Source organism: Oncorhynchus kisutch, linkage group LG29, assembly GCF_002021735.2.
Source record: "Oncorhynchus kisutch isolate 150728-3 linkage group LG29, Okis_V2, whole genome shotgun sequence".
In the NCBI taxonomy this organism is placed as follows: Eukaryota; Metazoa; Chordata; class Actinopteri; order Salmoniformes; family Salmonidae; genus Oncorhynchus; species Oncorhynchus kisutch.
This window is the reverse complement of record NC_034202.2, coordinates 45,584,413-45,601,912: the sequence shown is the minus strand read 5'-3', so window position 1 is coordinate 45,601,912 and position 17,500 is coordinate 45,584,413. Positions and strand designations below refer to the sequence as shown.

Sequence of the window (17,500 nt, the reverse complement as noted above, 5' to 3'; positions counted from 1 at the left end):
TTAACAGACAGACAGACAGACAGACAGACAGACAGACAGACAGACAGACAGACAGACAGACAGAGAGGTCTTTAACAGACAGACAGACAGACAGAGACAGACAGACAGACAAACAGACAGACGAGAAAAACTCAAAATCCGCTTTTATGGTCCCTTACTAATCCTTAAATAAAACACATCTTACATCATTACCATATTCCCTGTCTATCTTATTTTTCCTACTCAGAAAAATGGACATCTTAGCTTATCCCCAAAAATACAATTTAACAGTTGCCATTTTCCTTTCTGTTGCTTACTGTATTGAAACAGAAAAAATAAAAACTGTGTTATTGAAAATCTCCCCTACAGCTGTAAACAAACACTCTAGTATTTCAAAAATAGTTTTTAGCCCTAAAACAGTGACAAATAGTTTCTCTTATATTACAAAAAGGACACCTCTCTTGTCGTGGAAATGTCCTCTATTTACCAAACCACAACACAAGTCAGAGTTAGTTATCAACGTCCATCTTTAATTATATGAGCTCTATCACAACCCTGTGACTCTCAGATCAATTCAGTGTCTATCAATAAATTCTCCGAGAGTCCCTTACACATTTCAACTGAGATCCTTTATAGCGAAGACACACATAGTCAGACAGCATAGACATAATAAATCGTTCAGCTTTGTCTCCTAAACTATGTTATTCTCTCAAACTCAGAACCATAAACCAATCCTCCATATCAACAGGCATATATCAAATCCATCCTATCTTGACAAGATCACAGAGACACATTGACTGGCACACAGACATTGTGGAGCCAAGAGATACACGCTTGACCTCTCCCCTCTCTGCGGCCCAAGTAACTTAGTCCTGACAGAGAACAGATACTGCAACCCCGCCACAGTATTATACAAACACATTCTGATGAGAAGTAACTTACAAACATATGATGAATATAAAACATCTTACCTATGTTACCAACCAATTCTGATTATTCCCCAACAATCTCCAACATCAAACGCCACTTCATATGTTACCATACCCTACATTACTCATCTCATATGTATATACTGTACTCTATACCATCTACCGCATCTTGTTTACATACCCTACATTACTCATGTCATATGTATATACTGTACTCTATACCCTCTACTGCATCTTGTTTACATACCCTACATTACTCATCTCATATGTATATACTGTACTCTATACCATCTACTGCATCTTGTTTACATACCCTACATTACTCATCTCATATGTATATACTGTACTCTATACCATCTACTGCATCTTGTTTACATACCCTAACCATGTGACCAATAACATCTGATAACCATGTGACCAATAACATCTGCTAACCATGTGCATGTGACCAATAACATCTGCTAACCATGTGACCAATAACATCTGATAACCATGTGTATGTGACCAATAACATCTGCTAACCATGTGACCAATAACATCTGCTAACCATGTGTATGTGACCAATAACATCTGCTAACCATGTGTATGTGACCAATAACATCTGCTAACCATGTGTATGTGACCATTAACATCTGCTAACCATGTGACCATTAACATCTGCTAACCATGTGTATGTGACCATTAACATCTGCTAACCATGTGACCAATAACATCTGCTAACCATGTGTATGTGACCAATAACATCTGCTAATCATGTGTATGTGACCAATAACATCTGCTAACCATGTGACCAATAACATCTGCTAACCATGTGTATGTGACCAATAACATCTGCTAACCATGTGTATGTGACCAATAACATCTGCTAATCATGTGTATGTGACCAATAACATCTGCTAACCATGTGACCAATAACATCTGCTAACCATGTGACCAATAACATCTGCTAACCATGTGACCAATAACATCTGCTAACCATGTGACCAATAACATCTGCTAACCATGTGACCAATAACATCTGCTAACCATGTGTATGTGACCAATAACATCTGCTAACCATGTGACCAATAACATCTGCTAACCATGTGACCAATAACATCTGCTAACCATGTGACCAATAACATCTGCTAACCATGTGACCAATAACATCTGCTAACCATGTGACCAATAACATCTGCTAACCATGTGACCAATAACATTGGATTTGATTCTGAATTAATGACATATACAAAGCATTAACCGCAATGATGCCATGCAGCTTGTCATCAACACCCCCCATTACATATCACCAGTCCCCATCAACACCCCCCATTACATATCACCAGTCCCCATCAACACCCCCCATTACATATCACCAGTCCCCATCAACACCCCCCATTACATATCACCAGTCCCCTGTACAGTGTTCTCCATGATGGCTGTACCTTGTCATCAACACCCTCCATTACATATCACCAGTCCCCTGTACAGTGTTCTCCATGATGGCTTTACCTTGTCACCAACACCCTCCATTACATATCACCAGTCCCCTTTAGTACCAGTCCCCTGTACAGTGTTCTCCATGATGGCTTTACCTTGTCACCAACACCCTCCATTACATATCACCAGTCCCCTGTACAGTGTTCTCCATGATGGCTTTACCTTGTCACCAACACCCTCCATTACATATCACCAGTCCCCTTTAGTACCAGTCCCCTGTACAGTGTTCTCCATGATGGCTTTACCTTGTCACCAACACCCTCCATTACATATCACCAGTCCCCTTTAGTACCAGTCCCCTGTACAGTGTTCTCCATGATGGCTTTACCTTGTCACCAACACCCTCCATTACATATCACCAGTCCCCTGTACAGTGTTCTCCATGATGGCTCTACCTTGTCACCAACACCCTCCATTACATATCACCAGTCCCCTTTAGTACCAGTCCCCTGTACAGTGTTCTCCATGATGGCTCTACCTTGTCACCAACACCCTCCATTACATATCACCAGTCCCCTGTACAGTGTTCTCCATGATGGCTCTACCTTGTCACCAACACCCTCCATTACATATCACCAGTCCCCTGTACAGTGTTCTCCATGATGGCTCTACCTTGTCATCAACACCCTCCATTACATATCACCAGTCCCCTTTAGTAACGGTGGCTTGTACAGTGTTCTCCATGCTGGCTCTACCTTGTCATCAACACCCTCCATTACATATCACCAGTCCCCATCAACACCCTCCATTACATATCACCAGTCCCCTGTACAGTGTTCTCCATGATGGCTTTACCTTGTCACCAACACCCTCCATTACATATCACCAGTCCCCTTTAGTAACGGTGGCTTGTACAGTGTTCTCCATGCTGGCTCTACCTTGTCATCAACACCCTCCATTACATATCACCAGTCCCCATCAACACCCTCCATTACATATCACCAGTCCCCTGTACAGTGTTCTCCATGATGGCTCTACCTTGTCACCAAGGCCCAGTTTTACCTTCCAGGGAGTGTCTTTTCAATGCATCTTTATATAACACCTTAACACCTTGACACACCCCCTATTTAACTCCTCCCCATTCACCTCATCCAAACCCTCCTCTCCCAAACCCAGTACTAAAGCCTTTGTCTGACTCCGGGATATTGGATGTAATCCTTATTATAGACAAGGGAGTCTTCACCTGGTGTCTTTTTGTAGTAACTCTTGAGCATAATCCACTCTTCTACTGACAGAGTCTTCCTGCTACTTTCCAGCAGTTGTCCTACAATCCTTTCCGACATCACCCCCAAATGTTCAGCCACCCGTCCTCCATCCATTAATGTGGGCCCAGCCATGTCCATTAACTTCCTTAAGGTGATGATTTTGCCCTTCAACAGCATGTTGGAGAAATGTGGAACGGCTTCTGTTGTCACATCCAGTCTTGCCCCAATACACCAGAGGTTCCTCCAGCAGCCAGTGCACTGACTCAGCCTTAGGGTTTGGAGTATAATGCAGGTGTCCAGACGACACTAAGAAAGGCCTCTGTAAAACAGAGGTTCTCCATCCCTAGAAATCCTGCTCTAATACCAGACCTGCCACCCCTCTCCACACCTCATTTTCTGGTCCATAAAGTAACCTTTGAATAAAGTGAAACCCAGAAAGCAGCAGCCCTACTAGCCAGATGTACAAGACCTTGTCCCTCCCTTCCTCTTCTGACAAATACAAAACACTTTGTGGAACCCAATGATAATTATCCCCAAATAAATCTACAATAATTGCCTGTATCTCTGCCAGAAGGCGGATCTTAACATGACAACCGATGCCACAGTGCAGAGGCAACCACATTATGAACAATAATAGGGCGCCCCCTATAGGACATACAACATACTTCCACCATTACAACCCCATTACAATTACAATTATTTCCCCCCATTGTCCTCTCATCCCCTAGGTACACTCCCAAGATACTTCAAACCTCCCTTACACCATTCTAACCCCCCTGGCAAAGCCATGATCCCTCCAAGCCATTTCCCAATCTGTAAAGCACCAATTTTGTTTTACCTTTGAGAGGATATTCCCTTGAACCGATCAATCACGAGACTCAAAATATCCACCTCTGCTCGATTTTCACTAACTACATCATCAGCATATGCTGAGAGACGAATAGGAGGAGTATCCTCTGAAAAGGTACACCCCTTCAATGAAACATCTAATGCTATTTAGTAGTGGCTCTATAGCGATGGCGTATAACATTCCCGACAACGAACACCCCTGTCTAGTTCCTCTACACAGTTTAAAAGGAGCACTCAAGCCACTTAACTTTCAATACACTTTCAACGTCACCATGTATCACCCTGATCATGGCAGTAAACCCAGAGCTGGAACCAAAAGCCTCCCAAGTGGCCCCATAGGTATTGATGTTCACCCCTCGGTCAAAATGCCTTTTCCTGATCAATTGAAATTAGACCAGCATTCAACCCAATAGCCATAAAGACATCCAGAATCAGGCCAGGAACACAGTAGGACTGGTCTGTATGATGTGAAATGTTATCCCCTATCTGCCTGCTGGGAACACAGTAGGACTGGTCTGTATGATGTGAAATGTTATCCCCTATCTGCCTGCTGGGAACACAGTAGGACTGGTCTGTAATGTTATCCCCTATCTGCCTGCTGGGAACACAGTAGGACTGGTCTGTATGATGTGAAATGTTATTCCCTATCTGCCTGCTGGGAACACAGTAGGACTGGTCTGTATGATGTGAAATGTTATCCCCTATCTGCCTGCTGGGAACACAGTAGGACTGGTCTGTATGATGTGAAATGTTATCCCCTATCTGCCTGCTGGGAACACAGTAGGACTGGTCTGTAATGTTATCCCCTATCTGCCTGCTGGGAACACAGTAGGACTGGTCTGTATGATGTGAAATGTTATTCCCTATCTGCCTGCTGGGAACACAGTAGGACTGGTCTGTATGATGTGAAATGTTAATCCCTATCTGCCTGCCAGGAACACAGTAGGACTGGTCTGTAAGATTTGCCCCATCACATCCCTCAGCCTGGTGGACAAAGCCTTGGACAGGATCTTATAAATCAGTGCACAGTAAAGCCACCAGCCTCCAGTTCTTCACCTCCACAGGGTCACCCTTTTCTGGCAGTAAGGTGAGGACAGCCCTTCTGCAACTTAGCGGTAGTAACCCTCGGGTCAAACTATCGTTAACTACTGCTAGCCAATCCTCTCCCAACATCGCCCAAAATGACTTTAAAAAATAAGTCAACAGGAAGCCCATCAATGCCCGGCGCCCTTCCATTCACCATGCCTTTTAATGCAGTGTGTAGCCCCTGCAAAGACAACAGTTGATCTAGTTCAACCTGAGCTCCTGCAGCCACCTGTGGGAGCCCATCAAGGAACTGCTGTGTCACTGTTCTATCCTCTTTATACTCACACTGGTAGAGCTCAGCATTGAACTCTACTGTCCTCTTTCTAATTCCACTGGTAGAACTCAGTATAGAACTCTACTGTCCTCGTTCTAATTCCACTGGTAGAACTCAGCATAGAACTCTACTGTCCTCTTTCTAATTCCACTGGTAGAGCTCAGCATTGAACTCTACTGTCCTCTTTCTAATTCCACTGGTAGAGCTCAGCATTGAACTCTACTGTCCTCTTTCTAATTCCACTGGTAGAACTCAGCATAGAACTCTACTGTCCTCTTTATACTCACACTAGTAGAGCTCAGCATATAACTCTACTGTCCTCTTTCTAATTACACTGGTAGAACTCAGCATAGAACTCTACTGTCCTCTTTCTAATTCCACTGGTAGAGCTCAGCATAGAACTCTACTGTCCTCTTTCTAATCCACTTGTAGAACTCAGTATAGAACTATGCTGTCCTCTTTCTAATTCCACTGGTAGAACTCAGCATAGAACTCTACTGTCCTCTTTCAAATTCCACTGGTAGAGCTCAGCATAGAACTCTACTGTCCTCTTTCTAATTCCACTTGTAGAACTCAGTATAGAACTATGCTGTCCTCTTTCTAATTCCACTGGTAGAACTCAGCATATAACTCTGTCCTCTTTCTAATTCCACTTGGGCTCCTGTCCAATAGCTGACTTGAGGCAATTAATAATTCTTCTTTGTCCATTTTTTCACTAAACCAAAGAAAAATGTGGATGAGGCATCCGTTTCAGAGATTCCCTGAAACCTACTTCTCATCAATGCACCCTGTGCTCTGATACCCAGCAGGTCATCCAATGCCCCCTGTGCTCTGATACCCAGCAGGTCGGCCAATGAGATGCTGTTTTTCCTCTTGAGTGCCTGAATATGGCCTAGATGTCCTGTGGTCTCAACTATCGTCAGGAGTTCCACTATTTCAGACTCTAGGGAGTTAAATGATCTGGTGATATCTCTGGTGATATTCATCGCGTATTGAATACAGAATTGTTGAATCTGGATGTTCCCAATATCCCACTGCTGTTGAAGAGATACTGTCCTCTTCAGACCTCCACCTCTCCCAGAAAAAAACTAAAACATTTCCTGAAGTGATCATCAATCAATAACGTTTATATTAAAAATGCCAGTATGTACTTTTGGCTTTTACAGCATTAATGTCCACCACCTCTGTTACCAAACAATGATCAGAACACTGGGGTTTCACAGGGTTAATGTCCACCACCTCTGTTACTAAACAATGATCAGACCACTGGGGTTTCACAGGGTTAATGTCCACCACCTCTGTTACTAAACAATGATCAGAACACTGGGGTTTCACAGGGTTAATGTCCACCACCTCTGTTACTAAACAATGATCAGACCACTGGGGTTTCACAGGGTTAATGTCCACCACCTCTGTTACTAAACAATGATCAGAACACTGGGGTTTCACAGGGTTAATGTCCACCACCTCTGTTACTAAACAATGATCAGAACACTGGGGTTTCACAGGGTTAATGTCCACCACCTCTGTTACTAAACAATGATCAGAACACTGGACTGCCTTCAGCTCATCTGCAATGTAGAGACTGGTGTGTCTGTTGAGGTGGAGATGATGTACTTAATTATTCCTTGCCCAGGAACATTCAACCACCTATCAGAGATGATTGCAATAGTCTGCTTTCTCTATGATTGGCTTGACCTTCACTTGAACTCTGCATGCAGCAAATGAGTAGATAAAGCATGTCTGGTTGGAGGGGTGTCTGCTGGACGAAGAATGTTCAGAAATCTCTTCCAATACACATTGTCTGTGAGCATCAGAGGTGATCAGTTGTATACACAGCTTGAGCAAGACATTCATCAGCATCTCTCTGACTCTCTGAGTCAAAAAACCTTCTGATTCCAGGAGGACCATGAGTTGTTGCTATCGATAAGGTGTCTGATTCATCATTTTCACTTCAAATAGAAGTAGAGGGACTTTTGTCAGAGGTTGCTTCTTGTGAGAGCTGAGGGAACTTTATGCACTTGGCCAGATGATTCTGCATCTTTGTTGCATTCTTCACATATGATTTGGCACATTATTTGCAAATGTACACAGCTTTTCCTTCTACATTAGCTGCAGTGAAATGTCTCCACACATCAGATAGTGCCCGTGGCATTTTCCTTTAAAGATTTGAAAACAACAAATACAATTCCATGTCCAGATAAATATTTAAGCAGTTAGATTAAACAACTCCTTTGTAAGATAAATGTTTTTAAATAAAATATGTATGGAAACAGGTGAATCAACACTCCTCAGCAGGCTCAACCAAACTAAACACAACATGGTATTTTAAATAAAACAGGTGAATCAAACACTCCTCAGCAGGCTCAACCAAACTAAACACAACATGGTATTTTAAATAAAACATGTATGGAAACAGGTGAAACAACACTCCTCAGCAGGCTCAACCAAACTAAACATGTATGGAAACAGGTGAATCAACACTCCTCAGCAGGCTCAACCAAACTAAACATGTATGGAAACAGGTGAAACAACACTCCTCAGCAGGCTCAACCAAACTAAACATGTATGGAAACAGGTGAAACAACACTCCTCAGCAGGCTCAACCAAACTAAACATGTATGGAAACAGGTGAAACAGCACTCCTCAGCAGGCTCAACCAAACTAAACATGTATGGAAACAGGTGAATCAACACTACTCAGCAGGCTCAACCAAACTAAACATGTATGGAAACAGGTGTATCAACACTCCTCAGCAGGCTCAACCAAACTAAACATGTATGGAAACAGGTGAAACAACACTCCTCAGCAGGCTCAACCAAACTAAACATGTATGGAAACAGGTGAAACAACACTCCTCAGCAGGCTCAACCAAACTAAACACAACATGGTAATAAAAACAAACGAGCAGAAATTTTTAACAAGTTAGAAATGATTTAAACACACTTTGCTGTAGGCTACTATTTACTAGTCAACAAAAAAAATCATTTATGTCATAAAATATATTCACCCCACCCAGTACTGTAATCAAAACTTACCAGAAAGCATGTAGTCCTTGGCTCAGACAGTGTAGTAGTGTGGGCTCAATAACATCTCATCTGTAATAGCATCTCATTAGTGTGCAAGATCTTGAGAATGCACTGTGCATGTGATGGGAAGAATGCACTGTGCATGCAGTCGGTTGCAATTCCATTGAATTGGGGATAGTTTAACCAAAATATGCCACAAGACCTAGAATTGCCTTATGTGTATCCCTCAAAAAAGGTTTGCCACTGGTAGAACTCATTCCATGGGGAAATTTTTCCGACCCTTTGCAACCCTAATCATATCCAATGATAGCGCCCACTGCTAAGCTACATCCTGCCACGGAACATCCTGCCACGGAACATCCTGCCACGGAACATCCTGCCACGGAACATCCTGCCACGGAACATCCTGCCATGGAACATTATGCCACGGATCATCCTGCCACGGAACATCCTGCCACGGAACATTATACCACGGAACATCCTGCCGCAGCAGGAATCTTCACCCCATGCAGCCGCCTAAGTTTTTCAAACTCCAAACCTCCACGAGCGGCCATTACAGCCAGCCCCTCCCACTGGATATGGCCTAGAGAAAAACAACCTTAACTATCCCACCACCCCTACACGTGCTTAGTGATAGTGAGACAAATATAACCTTAAAACTCAAAATATATATATTTACACACCAAAACACAACAGAGTGAAAAGAATTCCAGTCGCTCCCACAATCACTCCTGCTTCCCGACTCACTCCCAGCATGCACTCTGACAAGACAGAGAGTAAACCCCCCCCCCCCAAAAAAAAAAAACTAAAATAATGATTTTCCAGAGAAGATCCAGATCTCAGGGAATTAGACCAAAGTTCTCAATTGGTACAAAATATATAGAGTACTGTACCCACTACAATTACTGAGGTTTAAATATAGAGTACTGCACACACTACAATTACTGAGGTTTAAATATATAGAGTACTGTACACACTACAATTACTGAGGTTTAAATATATAGAGTACTGTACACACTACAATTACTGAGGTTTAAATATATAGAGTACTGTACACACTACAATTACTGAGGTTTAAATATATAGAGTACTGTACACACTACAATTACTGAGGTTTAAATATATAGAGTACTGGACACACTACAATTACTGAGGTTTAAATATATAGAGTACTGGACACACTACAATTACTGAGGTTTAAATATATAGAGTACTGCACACACTACAATTACTGAGGTTTAAATATGTAGAGTACTGTACACACTACAACTACTGAGGTTTAAATATATAGAGTACTGCACACACTACAACTACTGAGGTTTAAAATAAGCTCAACTGGACACCTTAATGAGGCAGTGAATAAACAGAGACGCAGGGCATTCTAATTACTGAGGTTTAAATTTAATCTCCACCGAACACCTTAAAGAGGCAGTGAACTGGGCATAGCAGGGCATTCTACGCCATTAAAAAGCTAATCGAAATTGAAATACCTATTATAATTTAGCTAAAACTAATGAAATGTCATTGAACCAATTGTACTTCATGGCAGCGAGGTGTGGGGTCCACTGGCAAAACAAGATTTCACCAAATGGGACAAACACCCCATTGAAACCCTGCATGCAGAGTTCTGTAAGATTCTCCTACATGTCCAGAGGAAAACTACAAACAATGGATGCAGGGCAGAATTAGGCCAATATCCACTAAGACTAAAAACTAAAAAAAGAGCTATTCAGTTTTGGAAACATCTAAAATACAGTGACCCCCTTCATATCACCAAGCCTTGCAATGACAAGAGCTGAGCAAAGAAAAGAGTCCCCTCATCCAGCTGGTCCTGGGGCTGAGTTCACAAACCTGAATCAACGCTCAGGATGGAGACAGACAGCACATCTCAGGGTAGAGACGGACTGACCATCAGTATGGAGCACACCCACCCCACAGGGCTCTAATGGCTCTAATGAGAGAGACCGACACCGACCCCACAGGGCTCTAATGAGAGACCGACACCGACCCCACAGGGCTCTAATGGCTCTAATGAGAGAGACCGACACCCACCCCACAGGGCTCTAATGAGAGAGACCGACACCGACCCCACAGGGCTCTAATGGGAGAGACCGACACCCACCCCACAGGGCTCTAATGAGAGAGACCGACACCCACCCCACAGGGCTCTAATGAGAGAGACCGACACCGACCCCACAGGGCTCTAATGAGAGAGACAGACACCCACCCCACAGGGCTCTAATGAGAGAGACCGACACAGACCCCACAGGGCTCTAATGAGAGAGACCGACACAGACCCCACAGGGCTCTAATGAGAGAGACCGACACCCACCCCACAGGGGCTCTAATGAGAGAGACCGACACCCACCCCACGGGGCTCTAATGAGAGAGACCGACACCCACCCCACGGGGCTCTAATGAGAGAGACCGACACCCACCCCACGGGGCTCTGATGAGAGAGACCGACACCCACCCCACAGGGCTCTAATGAGAGAGACCGACACCCACCCCACAGGGCTCTAATGAGAGAGACCGACACAGACCCCACAGGGCTCTAATGAGAGAGACCGACACAGACCCCACAGGGCTCTAATGAGAGAGACCGACACCCACCCCACAGGGCTCTAATAAGAGACCGACAGACCCCACAGGGCTCTAATGAGAGACCGACAGACCCCACAGGGCTCTAATGAGAGACCGACAGAACCCACAGGGCTCTAATGAGAGACCGACAGACCCCACAGGGCTCTAATGAGACACAGGAGCAGCTTCAGTAGCAGGTTCATCCTCACCCAGACGTTCCACAGAGAGGTGTAGACCGTCACGAGGTGTAACGGATGAAGTGTTTCATGATGTCTTCCTGTTGTGAACGGTTCTCCTCCAGAGTAGAAAACACTGGAATCAGTGGATACTACCGTTTCTCATGACCTTGTAACTTATTGACGAGATGGGATCGATACCGTACCCTCCTCTGTTCCTCTCAGGTGCTTCTACACCTGCATTGCTTGCTGTTTGGGGTTTTAGGCTGGGTTTCTGTACAGCACTTTGAGATATCAGCTGATGTACGAAGGGCTATATAAATACATTTGATTTGATTTCTCCTTCCCAACGTCCTGTTACAGGTGCTGACTGTTGCCACTTTCCACACAGTAAACTCATCCTCATACTCGTCCTTCTAGAAAATGAACAGTAAACTCATCCTCATACTCGTCCTTCTAGAAAATGAACAGTAAACTCATCCTCATACTCGTCCTTCTAGAAAATGAACATGAAGTAAATAGATGAGGAAAGTTTGTGGATAAACGGCACTTCGGCATCTTCCGTTTCCCCAACTATCTCCTTAACTTAAACCCCGCCTCTAGATCAGTTAACGTGGACTGCAACTAAACCCCGCCTCTAGATCAGTTAACGTGGACTGCAGCTAAACCCCGCCTCTAGATCAGTTAACGTGGACTGCAGCTAAACCCCGCCTCTAGATCAGTTAACGTGGACTGCAGCTAAACCCCGCCTCTAGATCAGTTAACGTGGACTGCAGCTAAACCCCGCCTCTAGATCAGTTAACGTGGACTGCAGCTAAACCCCGCCTCTAGATCAGTTAACGTGGACTGCAGCTAAACCCCCGCCTCTAGATCAGTTAACGTGGACTGCAGCTAAACCCCGCCTCTAGATCAGTTAACGTGGACTGCAGCTAAACCCCGCCTCTAGATCAGTTAACGTGGACTGCAGCTAAACCCCGCCTCTAGATCAGTTAACGTGGACTGCAAGCTAAACCCCGCCTCTAGATCAGTTAACGTGGACTGCAGCTAAACCCCGCCTCTAGATCAGTTAACGTGGACTGCAGCTAAACCCCGCCTCTAGATCAGTTAACGTGGACTGCAGCTAAACCCCGCCTCTAGATCAGTTAACGTGGACTGCAGCTAAACCCCGCCTCTAGATCAGTTAACGTGGACTGCAGCTAAACCCCGCCTCTAGATCAGTTAACGTGGACTGCAGCTAAACCCCGCCTCTAGATCAGTTAACGTGGACTGCAGCTAAACCTCGCCTCTAGATCAACAGCACTTTTTCTATTTCCCTCCACAGTTATCAGGTTCATTCAGACACCTTACTTTTGGGGCTGTTTCCATACCCACCCAGGTCTTTGATTTTGGGCAGGACGTTGAGGGTGAAGTTGGTGTAGGTGGCGATCTCTTCCGCAGGTGAGGCGATGCCAACGTGAGCTTCGTATATACGCAGAGACCTGGGACGCTTAGGACGGGTGTGTTGGTGCTACAGAGGAGAGGAGAGGGCGTGAGAGAGACAGAGAGAGAGGGAGAGACAGACAGAGAGAGACAGAGACAGAGAGAGACAGAGAGAGAGAGACAGAGAGAGAGAGACAGAGAGAGAGAGACAGAGAGAGAGAGACAGAGAGAGAGAGACAGAGAGAGAGAGACAGAGAGAGAGAGACAGAGAGAGAGAGACAGAGAGAGAGAGACAGAGAGAGAGAGACAGAGAGAGAGAGACAGACAGAGGCAGAGAGACAGGGAGAGAGGAGGAGAAAAGTTACTGAGGGGGTAAATTAGTTTGGTTGAGCGTCACTGTTCATCTCACATCAGCTAAGAAAGAAACACTCACAAACAAACATTTGTTCAACAGAAACGTTGTGAAACCACAGGAGCCTTGTATCAGGATACACTTCACACACTGGTACCACGGGGCCCCGAGACAACAGTACCACGGGGCCCCGAGACAACAGTACCACGGGGCCCCGAGACAACAGTACCACAGGGCCCCGAGACAACAGTACCACAGGGCCCCGAGACAACAGTACCACAGGGCCCCGAGACAACAGTGAAAGAGAGAATAGAGAGAGATGAGAGAGAAAGAGAGAATAGAGAGAGAATAGAGAGAGATGAGAGAGAGATGAGAGAGAAAGAGAGAATAGAGAATAGAGAATAGAGAGAGATGAGAGAGAAAGAGAGAGAAAGAGAAAGAGAGAATAGAGAATAGAGAGAGATGAGAGAGAAAGAGAGAGAAAGAGAAAGAGAGAATAGAGAGAGGAGAGAGAAAGAGAGAATAGAGAGAGAAGAGAGAGAAAGAGAGAATAGAGAGAGATGAGAGAGAGAAAGAGAGAATAGAGAGAGATGAGAGAGAGAAAGAGAGAATAGAGAGAGATGAGAGAGAAAGAGAGAAAGAGAGAGAAAGAGAGAATAGAGAGAGATGAGAGAGAAAGAGAGAGAAAGAGAGAATAGAGAGAGATGAGAGAGAAGAGAAAAAGAGAGAATAGAGAATAGAGAATAGAGAATAGAGAATAGAAAAAAGAGAGAATAGAGAGATGAGAGAGAAAGAGAGAATAGAGTATAGAGAGAGAAAAGAGAGAAAGAGAGAATAGAGAGAGATGAGAGAGAAAGAGAATAGAGAGAGATGAGAGAGAAAGAGAGAATAGAGAGAGATGAGAGAGAAAGAGAATAGAGAGAAAGAGAGAGAGAGAAGAGAGAGGAGAGAAAGAGAGAATAGAGAGAGGAGAGAAAGAGAGAATAGAGAGAGATGAGAAAGAGAGAATAGAGAGAGATGAGAGAGAAAGAGAGAGAAAGAGAGAATAGAGAGAGATGAGAGAGAAAGAGAGAGAAAGAGAGAATAGAGAGAGATGAGAGAGAAAGAGAGAATAGAGAGAATAGAGAGAATAGAGAGAGAAAGAGAAATCCCTCTTAGACAATTTCCTGGGTAAAACGTTCCACTGTAATAGTGAAGGTGTAAACTTGGCAGTAGAAAATCTTAACAGTATATTTGATCTCTCAGCTTCCCTATCAAATCTAAAAATCTCAAATAGAAAACCGAAGAAAATTAACAATAATGACAAATGGTTTGATGAAGAATGCAAAAATCTAAGAAAGAAATTGAGAAACCTGTCCAACCAAAAACATAGAGACCCGGAAAACCTGAGTCTACGCCTTCACTATGGTGAATCACTAAAACAATACAGAAATACACTACGGAAAAAGAAGGAACAGCATGTCAGAAATCAGCTCAATGCAATTGAAGAATCCATAGACTCTAACCACTTCTGGGAAAATTGGAAAACACTAAACAAACAACAACACGAAGAATTATCTATCCAAAATGGAGATCTATGGGTAAACCACTTCTCCAATCTTTTTGGCTCTATAACAAAGAATAAAGAGCAAAAACATATACATGATCAAACACAGATCTTAGAATCAACTATTAAAGACTACCAGAACCCACTGGATTCTCCAATTACATTGAAAGAGTTACAGGACAAAATAAAAACCCTCCAACCCAAAAAGGCCTGTGGTGTTGATGGTATCCTCAATGAAATGATCAAATATACAGACAACAAATTCCAATTGGCTAAACTTAAACTCTTTAACATCATACTTAGCTCTGGCATCTTCCCCAATATTTGGAACCAAGGACTGATCACCCCAATCCACAAAAGTGGAGACAAATTTGACCCCAATAACTACCGTGGAATATGTGTCAACAGTAACCTTGGGAAAATCCTCTGCATTATTATTAACAGCAGACTCGTACATTTCCTCAATGAAAACAATGTACTGAGCAAATGTCAAATTGGCTTTTTACCAAATTACCGTACAACAGACCATGTATTCACCCTGCACACCCTAATTGACAATCAAACAAACCAAAACAAAGGCAAAGTCTTCTCATGCTTTGTTGATTTCAAAAAAGCCTTCGACTCAATCTGGCATGAGGGTCTGCTATACAAACTGATGGAAAGTGGTGTTGGGGGTAAAACATACGACATTATAAAATCCATGTACACAAACAACAAGTGTGCGGTTAAAATTGGCAAAAAACACACACATTTCTTCACACAGGGTCGTGGGGTTAGACAGGGATGCAGCTTAAGCCCCACCCTCTTCAACATATATATCAACGAATTGGCGAGGGCACTAGAAAAGTCTGCAGCACCCGGCCTCCCCCTGCTAGAATCCGAAGTCAAATGTCTGCTGTTTGCTGATGATCTGGTGCTTCTGTCACCAACCAAGGAGGGCCTACAGCAGCACCTAGATCTTATGCACAGATTCTGTCAGACCTGGGCCCTGACAGTAAATCTCAGTAAGACCAAAATAATGGTGTTCCAAAAAAGGTCCAGTCACCAGGACCACAAATACAAATTCCATCTAGACACTGTTGCCCTAGAGCACACAAAAAACTATACATACCTTGGCCTAAACATCAGCACCACAGGTAACTTCCACAAAGCTGTGAACGATCTGGGAGACAAGGCAAGAAGGGCATTCTATGCCATCAAAAGAAACATAAATTTCAACATACCAATTAGGATCTGGCTAAAAATACTTGAATCAGTCATAGAGCCCATTGCCCTTTATGGTTGTGAGGTCTGGGGTCCGCTCACCAACCAAGACTTCACAAAATGGGACAAACACCAAATTGAGACTCTGCACGCAGAATTCTGCAAAAATATCCTCCGTGTACAACGTAGAACACCAAATAATGCATGCAGAGCAGAATTAGGCCGATACCCACTAATTATCAAAATCCAGAAAAGAGCTGTTAAATTCTATAACCACCTAAAAGGAAGCGATTCACAAACCTTCCATAACAAAGCCATCACCTACAGAGAGATGAACCTGGAGAAGAGTCCCCTAAGCAAGCTGGTCCTGGGGCTAACAAACACACCCTACAGAGCCCAGGACAGCAGCACAATTAGACCCAACCAAATCATGAGAAAACAAAAAGATAACTACTTAACACATTGGAAAGAATTAACAAAAAAACTGAGCAAACTAGAATGCTATTTGGCCCTACACAGAGAGTAGACAGCGGCAGAATACCTGACCACTGTGACTGACCCAAAATTAAGGAAAGCCTTGACTATGTACAGACTCAGTGAGCATAGCCTTGCTATTGAGAAAGGCCGCCGTAGGCAGACATGGCTCTCAAGAGAAGACAGGCTATGTGCTCACTGCCCACAAAATGAGGTGGAAACTGAGCTGCACTTCCTAACCTCCTGTCCAATGTATGACCATATTAGAGAGACATATTTCCCTCAGATTACACAGATCCACAAAGAATTCGAAAACAAATCCAATTTTGAAAAACTCCCATATCTACTGGGTGAAATTCCACAGTGTGACATCACAGCAGCAAGATTTGTGACCTGTTGCCACGAGAAAGGGCAACCAGTGAAGAACAACCACCATTGTAAATAACACCCATATTTCTGGCTTAGGTATTGTATCTTGTGTCCCTTTTAACCATATTGTACATTGTTAAAACCTGTATATATATAATTGACATTTTTAATGTCTTTTACCTGTTTTGAAACTTCTGGGGGGGGTATTTTAATGTGTTACTGTTCATTTGTGTGTTTTCACTTTATATATTCACGTAGTATGTTGTCTACCTCACTGCTTTGGCAATGTTACATCATGTTTCCATGCAATAAAGCCTATGATTGAATGAATTGAATTGAAAGAGAAATAGAGAGAGATGAGAGCGAAAGAGAAGAGAGAGAAGAGAGACGAGAGAATAGAGAAGAGAGAGAGAAAAGAATCAGAGAGATAGAGAAAAAGAGAGAGAAGGAGAGAGAAAGAAGAATAAGAGACATAGAAGAATAAGAGAGATGAGAGAGAAAAAAGAAGCGAAAAGAGAGTTAGAGAAAGAGAGAAGAGAGAGAGATTG

The 17,500-nt window shown here is 43.5% G+C and overlaps 1 protein-coding gene across 1 annotated transcript in view; it reads right to left on the bottom strand.

The window, feature by feature from the left end:
• The window catches only part of gbe1a (glucan (1,4-alpha-), branching enzyme 1a), a 187,415-nt gene that overhangs the window by 116,757 nt on the left and 53,158 nt on the right, over nucleotides 1-17,500 (bottom strand). Inside the window, exon 5 of the mRNA XM_031809578.1 lies at nucleotides 12,961-13,096. Within this exon, the coding sequence (XP_031665438.1) occupies nucleotides 12,961-13,096 (136 nt within the window). The remainder of the gene's footprint in view (nucleotides 1-12,960; nucleotides 13,097-17,500) is intronic.